Source organism: Lycorma delicatula, chromosome 1 (genome assembly GCF_047948215.1).
Source record: "Lycorma delicatula isolate Av1 chromosome 1, ASM4794821v1, whole genome shotgun sequence".
Lineage (NCBI taxonomy): Eukaryota > Metazoa > Arthropoda > Insecta > Hemiptera > Fulgoridae > Lycorma > Lycorma delicatula.
The window spans coordinates 316,665,855-316,679,037 of record NC_134455.1 but is presented as its reverse complement, the minus strand read 5'-3'; the positions used below and the strand labels follow the sequence as shown (position 1 = coordinate 316,679,037).

Genomic DNA, 13,183 nt, shown 5'->3' with positions numbered 1-13,183 from the left:
TCCGGAACCACCGTAAGGTATTACTACAGAGGATGAATAAGAATGATATGTATGAATCTAAATGAAGTGTGTCTTGTAGAGTCTCAGGTCAACCACTCCTGAGATGTGTGGTTAATTGAAACCCAACCACCAAAGAACACCGGTATCCACGATCTAATATTCAAATCCGTATAAAGGTCATTACTAGGATTTGAACCTTAGAACTTTCGACTTCGAAATCAGCTGATTTGCGATGACGAGATCACCACTAAACCAACCCCGGGTGGGTCAACCTAAATAACCTAGCATACAGAAAAATCAAACAATCTGGACATAACCATATCTGTTTTTTTAATTTTATAATAAATTGTGTATTTTATGTTGATCTGATCGACGCCTTATCACAGTTTTTCATTGATCCACATCAAACTTTGAAATTGAACCTTTTTATTGAAATTACATACATTCTTGACCGCCAACTATTTAATGAAATATTATGTATCGATAGGAATAAACCCAGACTATTTATTCGAACTCATTTTTTACAGATAAAAGGTAAAGATGACCTGACCACAGATGATACTGGAATTAAAAATGTAGTTAACATGGTACAAGGATTGCGATTTAAAAGTCAACGTGTTCTAACATACATCATAAAACATATGCCGTTAAATCATAACTAATAAACAGAAGAAATATTTTTTATTTTTATCTTTTACGATTATCCTGACTTCTTCACGACTAGCAATGAGATTTTAAAAAATCTGTTACTACGAATAAAATATATTAATAATTACGAATAAATATATATTAACAAGAACTAAAATTATACGTAAGCCAAACGGTTTTTGTAATCTTTAGTATGCAAAATTCATTAAAAAAACTGGTTTTAAGTTTCATTATAAATAAGTTTTTGGCATTTTTCATCAACTCATCCTTTATAGTTAAACTTTCATATTACAGAAAAACGGTTGTTGAAAATAACCTAAAACGAAATTTTTATAAGTGAAACCGACTTTTTAAATTGTATGACAGTTAAACTAATAGGGTTACGTCTTACCGATGAGTTTAAAGCTCAATAATAACGACAATAAATTAAAGATAGTTGTATTTTAGAAAATTAATCAGTCAGGTCACCTGACTGGTTAGGAGAGCAATACATCAGATTAACACATATCGCGATATGTGTTACGTACAAGAACCTCTCGAAATCATTCCTCACCAGACTAGAAAAACAAATGGATCCATGTACAGGAGAATATCAAATGGGGATTTAGGAAAAGTGGATACTGTACCCAACAGATTAACCTGAAATCGGTAGTTAAGAGTATATAATGTTGCAGGAGAAAACATAATGATCGTTTCTGTAGATTTTATTGACAAAATATCAATATCAATATCAATATATTCAGAGAATTTGTTACAGATGAGAAAACATTGAACCTCGTAAGATTAACCCTAACGAGAAAATATCAAAGATTAAGTTCAAAGGAGAAATCTCGCAGCCGTTCAGCATTCAAACAGGTGCAAGTCAAGGAGATGACCTTATCCTGCTTCTTTCAAATGTGGTCTTGGAAAAGGTCATTAGGGAATGAAGGAAAATTTGCGAAGAAAAGAAAATTAGATTACGATATACTAAAGAAAATCTGAACATAGATGTACCGTTTTTGCCGATGACCTTGCAAACCTAACAGAGGACATAATAAAAACGGGGAGGAACTACTGAACCGTCTTGATGGAGACGGCTGAAAAACAAGTCTATGGATATCAATCGATAAAACGAAGTACATGACTAACATGAAGCGTTCACCAAATCATTTAGTAACAAACCTTGGAAGACAAGGAAATTCAAACATGTTGGCGAAGTAATACAACCAAATGAGTTAGAGGGTTAGAGGCAAGTAAGGCTAGAATAAATAAACTGCTGAAGCCTTTAGAAAAAAATTATTATATACATCATGAATGGGAAATACTCGACGTTACGCCAGGGTAGTTAGGTCTGCAGTGCTATATGTTACAGACTGTGTAATTCTAAATCGAGGAGAAATTGATTTATTAGAGTTGGCTGCTAAGAAAGATATTCGGATCACGGAAAACTAATCAGTTGGATATTACGGAAAAACGAAGAATTCTCCTCCGTATAGACAGACTCACAGATGCCACTCGAAAAAGAAGGTTGGCCTTCTGCGCGCACATGGCTAGAGTAGATGAAAACAGATCGACAAGAGCGATACAGGAAAAACAAACATTAAGTGATTCACACAAGTGAAAGATCTCGTAATTGCAAGGATAAATTCAACCGATACAAGAGATAAGAATACATTTAGGAAGGAGATCCAAGTTTGTGAAGGTTTTCAGAAACGGAACCAGATAGTGTGCCAGTAAAAAAATGGCCGCAAGAAAGAAAGGAACACAGTTTGAAAATGAAGAAGTTGGAAGAAAAGGAAATCAACCAGGGTTAACTATTAAATGTGGTCCTATAGTGGCCGGTGAGAAGAGAAAAAAAACCTTTTCTCAATGTACTCGAAAAATTTGGGGGTGTTTTTGGACCAATGGTTTCCAGTTACCAGCAATTTTTTTCATTTAACATCAACTTTAGTCAGGAATAGTTATTAAAAAGAAAAAAACAAACCAACTGGAACGTTAGCTTTGATAATTTGCATAAGAAAACATACTCGTATATGTAACTGTATAAACATATATATATATACATATATATACATACACATGTACATACGTAGAGTTCAACATGCTAAAACACTATCATCCCCCCCAAACCAACAAAAAGTAAAGAATTTGTAATTTGTCTTAAGCTTGTACTTGCTAATGAGAATAAATAAATAGTTTTAAATATTTAACCATAGTTTGAATATTTAATATTCAAACGATTGGAACGGAATAATATTTAAAAATGTCAATCTCCCCGACGCTTTCCTCCGATTAAGCAAATGATGACTAGGAATGGAGGGGGTAGTGTGGCAACCGGCAATGTCACAAGAATTTTCTTCTCCCTCGGGGGTGAATTGAGATGTCCCCAACGTTTATGAAACATTATACGAGATATATAATGTTTATTCATAGTTAAAAAAAAGAATATACAACAAATTTAATAATTATTTATTTTTATGTTTTAACCCTTTAATTCCATTCTATTAACAGCATTAGAATATTAGTTATGAAAGGATAATTATGAATCGTGTATTGGATATTTAACTCGATTTAAGCCTGCTTATTTTCAATATTACAAAAAATTAATATCAATGTCTTTTAATTAATAATACTAATATTAAGAAAATCAGTCACATTTTGTTAGTTTACTTATTTTTAAACATTAAATAAAAATATTTTGTTTTTACGAATTATATATAATAATTTACGGTTTCCTCCGACCTTTATGACTGAATGATAGCGCCATCGTCTTAAAAATCCATAAGGTTTTACATTAGAACCTTCTGGAATCCCCGTGAGAGGCATGTCATATTTTTTTACATGCTACAAATTTCCCTATCATATTCCTTTTAGAAACCGGGTTTCTAAACGGGGTTTTTAAACCCGGTTTCTAAAAGGGGCATCAGCAGTAAAAATCTCGTCAAACCCACACAAAATGTGGGAAATGAGTTTCAAAAAAATCAAGAAAAGGCAAAGTTATCTGCAGGGGTGCACTCGTAGATTTTTCTAGTACCGGAACGTTTGCTTTTGTATTATAGACGATCGCAAGAAAATGGTTCACAGTACTAGGCGGCTGACAGGCGTTATGAAAATTGCACATTTATTTCGATGTTTGCATTGAAAAGAAGTAAAATCTATCTTTTTCATGTAAAATTTTTAAATTTCTTTGTGAATTATATTTTTAGCGACTAATTTTGTAGCAGTTTGCCTACGGATATTTAAAAGCAAGGATCATTTTCGTGCAATCTGATTTACATAATCTAGATTATATTTTTTATCGGTTTTAAGTTAAAACAAATTTTATGATAATTCTAATGATGATTTAAGGAAAATTCTTATAACTCCCACAAGCAGAACCGGAACGGCGTTCCGGCACTAGTGCACCCCTGGTTGTCTGAGGTGAAATCACTTGCCTCATTAAAATTTCGGATCTTTTCCGTTTCTCCTCCACAATGGTCGGTTTTTTTACGTTACGTATTATATTAATAAGTGGGTATTTGGAGGTATTGCAAAGAAATTATAAATATAATCTAACCAAACTTAAGTTACGCTCGATTCGCTCAGTAGTCAAGGTTAGCGAGCGAAGCGTAGGTTAATTATATTTATAATTATAAACATAAGGCTTATATTGGACCTCTCTCAGGGGCATTTAGAACATCCACGTTTGAATAAAGTAGAGTAGGAATAAAAAAAATAGGTTAGCGAGCGAAACGAGCATAGGTTAAGTTTGGTTAGATTATATTTATAATTTCTCTGCAAATACCCACAGATTTGGAAGAAAAAATTATAAAATACAACACGTAACGTAAAACTAAATTTAATTTAACTAAAAACTGGGGGCTCACAACTGTTAATAGCTTTTTTACAGTGGAATAAACGATTTCAAACATTTAATCAGATAATAGTGAAGTAAAATAATGTTACAAAAATCTTTCAAGAAAAATCTTTTAAAATTTCAGACGATCTCCATTCAAGTCAATCATTTTCAAATAGGAGTTCCGTCCTCCTACCACGCTGACAGAAAACTTCTAAATTTTGACTAAGTAAAGGTACATTTAATAATAAACTAGTTAATGTTTACGTTAGTAGATCGAAAAAACAAATACTTTTTTATAATATTCATTTAACGACGTTAAGATATATTTTGTTGTAAACAGCAATTACTTCGCAAATTTTTTCACATAACCTTGTTATTACAGTAAAATAAGTATACTGACAAGAAAATTATTATAACTAAAATAAATAATAAAGAGAATAAATAATTTAATCATAAAACTATTAATTATAACTAATGAGCAAGTATTCAAGTTATATTTTTAAATTGTGGTCTCTAATTTACCCAAATTTCTTAATTACATTCAAAGAAAGCTGTTAATAGTAAAACAATATAAATAATAATAATAAAGTCTATTACAATAATCGGGTTAAATGATAAAATTAAGATTGTTGAAATAAGAGAGTCTTCAAATAACAAAGATTATTTCAACAAATACTTTATAAAAATGCCTAGAAATGAATTCAGAAACTTAAGTAGATAAATAAACAGGATAGGCTTTAAAAAGATATTTTATTAATTCGTCTTTAGATTTTGATTTTTTTAAAGCCGGCACTTAATTAAGATAAAATTAATTTATTAACACAAAAACTATTTACTTACACTTAAATTGGAACAAATTTTTAAAAGTTGAAATTTAAAGATAAACGAATAAAAGTTATTAAATAACAGTTTTGTCTCTTAAAAATCTTTTTACGATAAACGTGACTTTTATATTTTTTCAAACAAATACAAATTAATGCAAAAAACTTGAATACAAAAAAAAGGTAAGGTAATAAGTGAGAACTAAATACAGCTTAATATAATGCAGTAGTGTAATATTAAGTGCCAACTAATTTTCACGAGAAAATATTTAAAGAATTAGTATGAAATTAAAATAATTTTAATACGGTTGTAACAATTAAATGTTAAGAAAACATATGATAAAAAACAATAAAAAAGGCAACTTCCAATCATCTTAACCCAGAATATATTAATTTTTCGTTTTAATGTGCTTTTTTTTAATAAAAAAATTATTAAAAAACCCTGATTATGTCGCAAAGTATAGTGACAGTTTGTACGTGCATATAAAAAGTAACAAAACGTAAATAAGTAGGAATAAAACTTTTTAAACGCTCTTAATTTGTTTTTGAAACAAGTTAAAAAGTCTTATCAATATATAAAAATAAATAACTCGTTCACAAGAGAAAAGAATTGAAATCTTTTTTTTTTAATTTTTAGTTATTAGATAATAAAAAAAAATAAATAAACAAACCGATTTGACTACATTACTGTTTAAAAAATAAATAAAATAGTTTAAGTAATGGAAAATTAAACAAATAATTTCAGATGTTTTATATATATATATATATATTATGCAAATATATACACTTACACTAATTCAATCAATAGCTTTTTAATAAACTTTAATAACTTCACAGTTTATGTGAAGGAAGAAATGTTATAATGTCTGTTCTGTATCACAATACCACAGTCGCAGAATTTAATTTACTAATTGTAGTCACGAGAAAATGTGTTAACTTTTTTTTTAATGTATCGATTATTCATAACTACAAATTACGTTTAAAATAAACTTGCTGATATCTGACAAATCTAGAGTTGAAGGCTGAAAAAAAGAATGGAGCAGATCTTTTGTCCATTAATAATTTAAGAAATTCGTTTATTTTCAAGTAAGATTGTTTTTTTTTAATTTTATTTTTTTTTAAATTACTTATAAAATAATTTTATAGAATGTTTGTTTTTCCATAAAATATTTTTTCATGTTTTATAATAAGATACTAGATTAACAAAAAAAAAAATTAATGTTCATTTACAGGTTAACCTATCACAAGAATTAGGCTGATGATTAAAAGGGGTATCAGAATACAATATAGATGGGGGTAAAAGGTAATTTTTATGCTGATTAATAGTAAAACCACAAATTAAAAAAATAGCACACGTCTACATTACGTTCTTTATCGTATTAATTACAAATTTTAATATGGTATTCCGATTACTTTAAAAGAAATGCATTTTAATAAATACAAAATAATATTTTTATTTATAATATAAATTACCTTTTTCGATATTTTAATAGTTTCTATTTATTCGTTTTTATCTATACTGTTACTTAAATATTAATAAAATTTTAACGTAAAAATAAATATAACAATTTAACCAAGCTATTGACTCGATACTAAAAATAATTGCATAAGTTTCGTAACAAAAATTATTCTTCTTTAAGCCATACTTATGGGTAAAAGATTTTAATAAGTAAAGTAGAATTGAGTTAATAAAAAGGGAATAAATATTAATTATTATAGTTTACTTTTCTTTTTATAAGCCCCGCCTTTATATTAAATGTTAATGATTTTTATAAGGGAGTAACAAAAAGAGAAAGTCGTTGAATAGTTGAATATGTAATCTCGTCATCAGAGTTAAAAAGATATTACACCGCACAATGTTTATATTTTCATCAAATTTAATAGTAATAATAAATATACGACAACTGAATAAACAAAAAATAAACCGTTTGCGAAACTAATCAAATTAAAAAAATTATCCATTTCTATAGATAAAATTATTTCTTCTTTTCTTTTAGCGATTAAATTAACACACCAAGTGTTCTAATCTTCTCTTGCAAACCTGAAAATGGGACAACTATTAAAAGCAGCACACCTTTATTGTCCTTAATAAAAATCAACACAATATTTACGGTTAAAAACGATAAATATCGTTTTCTTTAAAATCGTAATTTATATGACAGCATGTGACACAATATTGCATAATTTTAAAAATTAAAGTTTAAATGAAGAAAGTTCAACGGTATCCGTGTAATGGACAAAACGTTGGAAGTTATAAATACTGTTAATCGATAAAATCTAATTTTATATAAATGTAAATTATAATAAAAACGATTTAATTATTAATTAATTAATGATTTAGTTAATTTAACATTAAATCTTTTCATATTAATTATATATTTAAAATATAAAGAATCCTATAAATCGTATCCTCTATACCCTTATCGAGAAATCGATTGTTTAATAAGCAGCTCAATGTTTAAATTTAATGTTTATATATATTGTTAACGCTGTACCTAACTGTTAGCATTCCTAATATACAACTTTCACTTTTTTTTATAATAATCAACTATTTCATTTAAAACAATTCTTTCTTCACTTCATTTAAAAAACACGAATAAGATTAGAATTATTTGTATAACAAAAAAAACATAGTCATATTAATTTTTAATGAGATACGCACTAGGCTAAATCATTAAAAAAACTAACCTGAATTTTAATTTTATAGTAGTTATTTAAAGTTTGTTTTAAGGAGGTTGATTTATCAAACAAAAATAATAAATATATAAAAATGTAAAAGTTCTTTTAACAATTAATTTTGTTATATGAAATTTTAGAAAATTAGGTTTAGTAGTAGTGCTACATTAAAACAAAATTTATCTTTTTTACAATTTTATTATTATTTTAAGTACGTGTTGGCGACCCGTTTAATTAATATATTTAAACAACCAACCGTTAAATGGAGACTGTAAAACAGTTTGTTTACCTGTAACTACAGTATAATAAAGATTAGCCTTTATAAACAAATTAAGTAGTTATCTATTATAGTTAATTTAAATAAAGCTTACGTTGGGACTAATTTTATTCCATTATCACAAAACACACCAGAATTAAAAAAGCGTATGAATTTTTTAAGGTATGTAATAATAATTCCAACGCATTCTACATTAAGTTCTTTATCGTATTACTTACAAATTTTAATATCGTATTCCGATTACTTAAAAGAAATACATTTTAATAAAAAACAAATAGATCATACCGTAACAGAAATATAAAATACTTTTTTATTTATAACACAATTACTTTTTTTTCGATATTTTAGTCTTTTATATTAAGGACAGTTACCTCCTAGTTATTTTCCGTGTGGGTATAAAACGAATTAAAAATTTAACCTAAAAAGAAAAAAAAAATCCTAAGTTATTTTTAATTATCTCGTCGATTACATTACGGTTCTAAATATTAAGTAATAAATTACACTGAAAATATAAAATTATAGAATTAATAACGTTTAATAACATTTATGATTAATTAACATTTAAGTATAAAACAGTTCTGCAACTGAATACTGAACTACGTTACACATAAATATATTAAGTAAATATATACAAACATTAATAACTCACCGGTGTGTAAAACAGTTGAACTGCTATAAATAAAGTTAAAAGATGCCATGTCACAAAAATAATTAACACTACACTTATAAAATCACTGTACCCCGTGTTGTTGGTAAGTGTCTAAATGTTTATTTAGTTCTCTGTGTAAATGTTCCGGAAGTACACCCACATTAGTAAAAAGTGATCTGAGAACGTTCAATTCTTCACTAAGAAGTTCGATTCTTTTTTGAAGACGTTCATTTTCTTTAACCAATAATTTCACTTTTTCTTCGGTTTCTCTCGACCGTATTTTCGCTTTTTCTCTCGATTTTCTAACGGCTATATTATTTCTTTCCCGCCTTCTTTTATATTCGTCCGTATTTTTATCGACCGCCTTAGAACCTTTTCTATGATGATGGTGGTGATGATGATGATGACTCAATTGACTTTTTAATAAAGGCGACGGTGTGGTAAATGAATTTCCACCACCGTTACTTACAACGCTGTAAGCGGACGGTTGAGGTCTAAATTCTATCGGTTCCGAAGGCTCTTCTTTTATCGTGGGACCGGTTGAATTTTGTTGTGACGATCCCGTATCTGCGAAATGCACAGGTGGTTGTGGCATGTACGCTAACGAACGCTGTTGAAACGGCGGACGAACACTCACTGCTGCTGCTGCTTTAGGTCCGTTTAATATTTCCGTAAATAAACCCTCGTTAAATTGACTATCGTCAATTAAATTTTGTAAATCCAACGATATTTCCGGCGTGTTTAAATCCGGTAAATCGGAATAACGTTTTATATGATGTTGTAGCTTCTTATTTGCTTCTGTGACAGATACGTTGTTATCATACATTTGGGGCGAGTCCATGGCTGTGCCTACCTGCCTAATCAGGACGGCACACTCCTCCACTGCACCGATGCCGACGTATGACTGAGCGCACTTTGTCACACCACTACACTCCCATCCCATCACAACATAGTAATCCGATTCAACGCGCATGTGCTAATTCCCCACTACTACATACAACGCGCTCTAGTGACAATTTTGATGTTTATAAACAATCATTTACGATTAGTACATCACTACTTCTATCTAACGGCTTTAATTACAACTAAAGATAGCGTACGGAATAAATGAAGTACATATTGCCTTTAAAAAATTTTCAAATCTTATCTTTCGAATAAAATTATCATCAAAAAATAAATTAATAAAATAATGTAACGACGATTAAATAAAATATAAAGTTTATAATTATTCATACAGTGTATTAGCAGGCAAATTTGGAATGTTAAATAATTATTCTATTGATATATTTAGAAATTTAATTATGATTTTTTTTTTAACAAATGAAACGACATTGTGCTAGACGCATAAAAAGTTTCTGTTTAAGTTTTTGTCTTGATGGTCTAGGAATTTTAGAATTATATGAAAAATTTATCAAATTTTCCTGTAGTTAAGGTTTCTTTAAATATATGATTGGCCTTATTAAAAGTTATTTTCTTTGGAAGTACTCAATCCTTTATCTCTTATGGCATAATTTTAGGAGAACTCAAATCATAGTGAAGATGATAATGATGCTACACGAAGCACATTCGAATAATCTTAATAAGGCTTATCGTAAAAAATCCTATTGTCATTTCAGTATCTATTCTTTAACTAACAACATACATACAAAACTTAATTATCAATGGTAATGAACTTTGTAATACATGAAAAATACAAAGTCTGAGCAGGATTTGAACCCAGATGCTCCTGGTTAAGACATTATGTTAGTAGTATTTTTTCCTAGGATGAGTCTAGACTTATTTTGAGCACAAAGCTTTCAAACGTAGGGATGATAAGTTTCAGCTAAAATTATTTTAACCAGAAGTTCCTAATAAATCAAAATCACATTTAATGAAACATTTTGTGAGGCTGGGTGTTCACAACCAAACACTAGTTTTAATAGATACAATGATTATTCATAGAAAATATGAGGATTTTTACTGCTCTATATTTGATTATTTTTGTTAACATGGCCATCCTTTTAACTAAAATAAACATGGTGCAGCATCTCAATTCCATTTTCATCAACAAAAAATTTATAAAAGTTTTCAGTAGTCTGTTTCTTTCACTTCATCAACAACACCAATTCAGTAAGCGTGTGTGTGATTCAAACTATTTTGTAGCTTTAAAAGCAGTAGCTGTTGACAGTTCAATCTAAGAGTGTAAAATTTTAAGTTTTCTGGGTGAGCAAGTTAAATACACTTTTACATCCTTTCGAAACTTCTTGTGATTAATTATAAGTCAGCCTGGACCAGGTTAGCAGTGAAATATTAATTTTCAATTCAGTGTTGTAGGATGTAACAACTAGCAGATCTGGTGCAAACCACTTAGTTACTGTTTGCAGAAGCCTCTCTCTGTAAATGGTTACTAGATGACAATACTATTTTCTTGATTATTATAAGAAGTGTAAAAATGAAGAAAGCTATTTGGATTTTGGTAAGTCAATGGCAAAGAGAGGCCATAGTGTATTCTGTGTATGAAAGTTTTGCAGAAGTCGTGTGCTTCAAAGCAAGTTAAAATGCCATTTGAATACCAGTCATCTCAACATAGTAAATCTCATGACATTTTTAACAGAAAGATAAATCAACAAAAAGGTAGCATTTAAAAGCAGGCATCAATACCTGAATGTTTTGCTAGCATCTTATAAGGTAGCACATAGAATCACAAATGCAAGAAGTCTCAAACGATTGTAGAAATCATTCTAGCTGCTATAGAAATGATCGGCAAGTTACAAAGCTACTTTCAAGTGTCTTTGTCAAACAACACAATCAACCACAGAATACAGCTCATAGCATAGGACAATGATCAATTAATAGAAGGAATTTGGCATGCAGCCACAAATAATAACGACACTCACTTGAATTGCTATGAATGGTTTGGTTTATAAATGGCAATAATACCGTAAATCTATTCTGTAAAACATCATTGCTAGTGTAAACACTAAATACTTGCTTGAGATTATTGTTACTTTTATATCTGAAAAATGTTTGGAGTGGAGCAAGTGCGTTTTCTGTGCTGATGGTGCTCATTCCATGTCTGACTGTTATGGATTTGCAGGCTTTTATTCAAAGCAAAACCCCTGAGGCATTGTGGACTCACTGTATTAATCACAGTGAAGCACTTGCATCAGAATATTAGAGACCTACATTGAAGCAGGTTTTACAATATGTGATGAATGTAGTAAACATTATAAAAACTCAGTCATTAAAGGCAAGATATTTCTAAAAACTATGCGTGGATACAGGATCCAAACACCAACATTGTTGTACTACGGCTTTCTCATGTATTGTATTGTCTTGAACATCTAAACTGTGACAAGAAATTTATTTTTTTCTTAAAGAGGAACCAAGTTAAAGAGATTTGTGAAAAGCTAAATCTCTCCTTGCTGGGAAGCAATATGACCTTTTTATGTGGATTGATTGGAAAATTTTTGACGTTATGGAAAATAAATGAAGACTGAGGCAAGGAATGTTTCCGCTTGTTGCAATGACTTTTGACCTCCAGTGCAGTTGATTTCTCTCTAGGTATGAAATCCATTTTTGAAGAACTTTATATTTAAAAAATTATAATATTGAAAGATTTTCAAGGATTCAAGATTTCCATTTAATGCCACTGTTTCTGAATTTTGTGCTGCAAACAAAGAGAATCTCATTGAGCTGTGTGTTAGTAAAGGAAGTTTGATTTAGAACACGAGTCTGATTATATAACATTTAAGTAATCTAAGAAGCTTCAGGTCAATTAAAATTATTCAAAATCTTAATTAAAACATTTAAAACTTAACAGAGAAACCCAAACAATCAGCCCATCTGATATTCACCATCAATGAAACAGGATTCAACTGGTAATCTAAACCATCATCATAAATTAAATTAGGTAAGCATTGTATGAATGGGAGTTTTTAATAAAAATAACATACAACAAATTTCAGATTTACAATTTTTTTTTTTATTTTTCATACAGATTTTTTAAAATTATATATACATAAATATGTACAACAATAATTACATTATTTACATTTTTAAAAATATTTTAAATAAATAAATAAGAAATTAAAATTATTTAACAATTTTAATGCCTTTATTAAATGCATAAATCAAAAAATGATTTAAATAAATTAGTAAATATACGTATATGTACATAATCTATTTACAAAATAGAAATATAGAAGTGCGCATATTATTATTTATACTAATAATCAATAAATTTAAATAAAAATTAATGTATAAGAGAAGAATACTACATGTAGATATTTTCTCTACAACTCCATTTAATGTAA

At 28.9% G+C, this 13,183-nt stretch overlaps 1 protein-coding gene across 2 annotated transcripts in view; it reads right to left on the bottom strand.

Annotated features, from left to right (window-relative positions):
* Nucleotides 1-9,802, bottom strand: part of slbo (CCAAT enhancer binding protein alpha slow border cells) — a 48,964-nt gene extending 39,162 nt beyond the window's left edge. The window contains exons 1-2 of one of the 2 annotated variants that reach the window (XM_075381983.1): nt 8,889-9,802; nt 8,514-8,657 (exon numbers count right to left, since the gene is read on the bottom strand). In XM_075381983.1, the coding sequence (XP_075238098.1) occupies nt 8,971-9,729 (759 nt within the window). In that variant the 5' untranslated portion in view covers nt 9,730-9,802 and the 3' untranslated portion in view covers nt 8,514-8,657; nt 8,889-8,970. Of the gene's footprint in view, nt 1-8,513; nt 8,658-8,888 lie in introns of those variants that run through there. The other variant, XM_075381982.1, reaches the window with a different exon arrangement.
* Between the last annotated feature and the right edge of the window lie 3,381 nt (nt 9,803-13,183).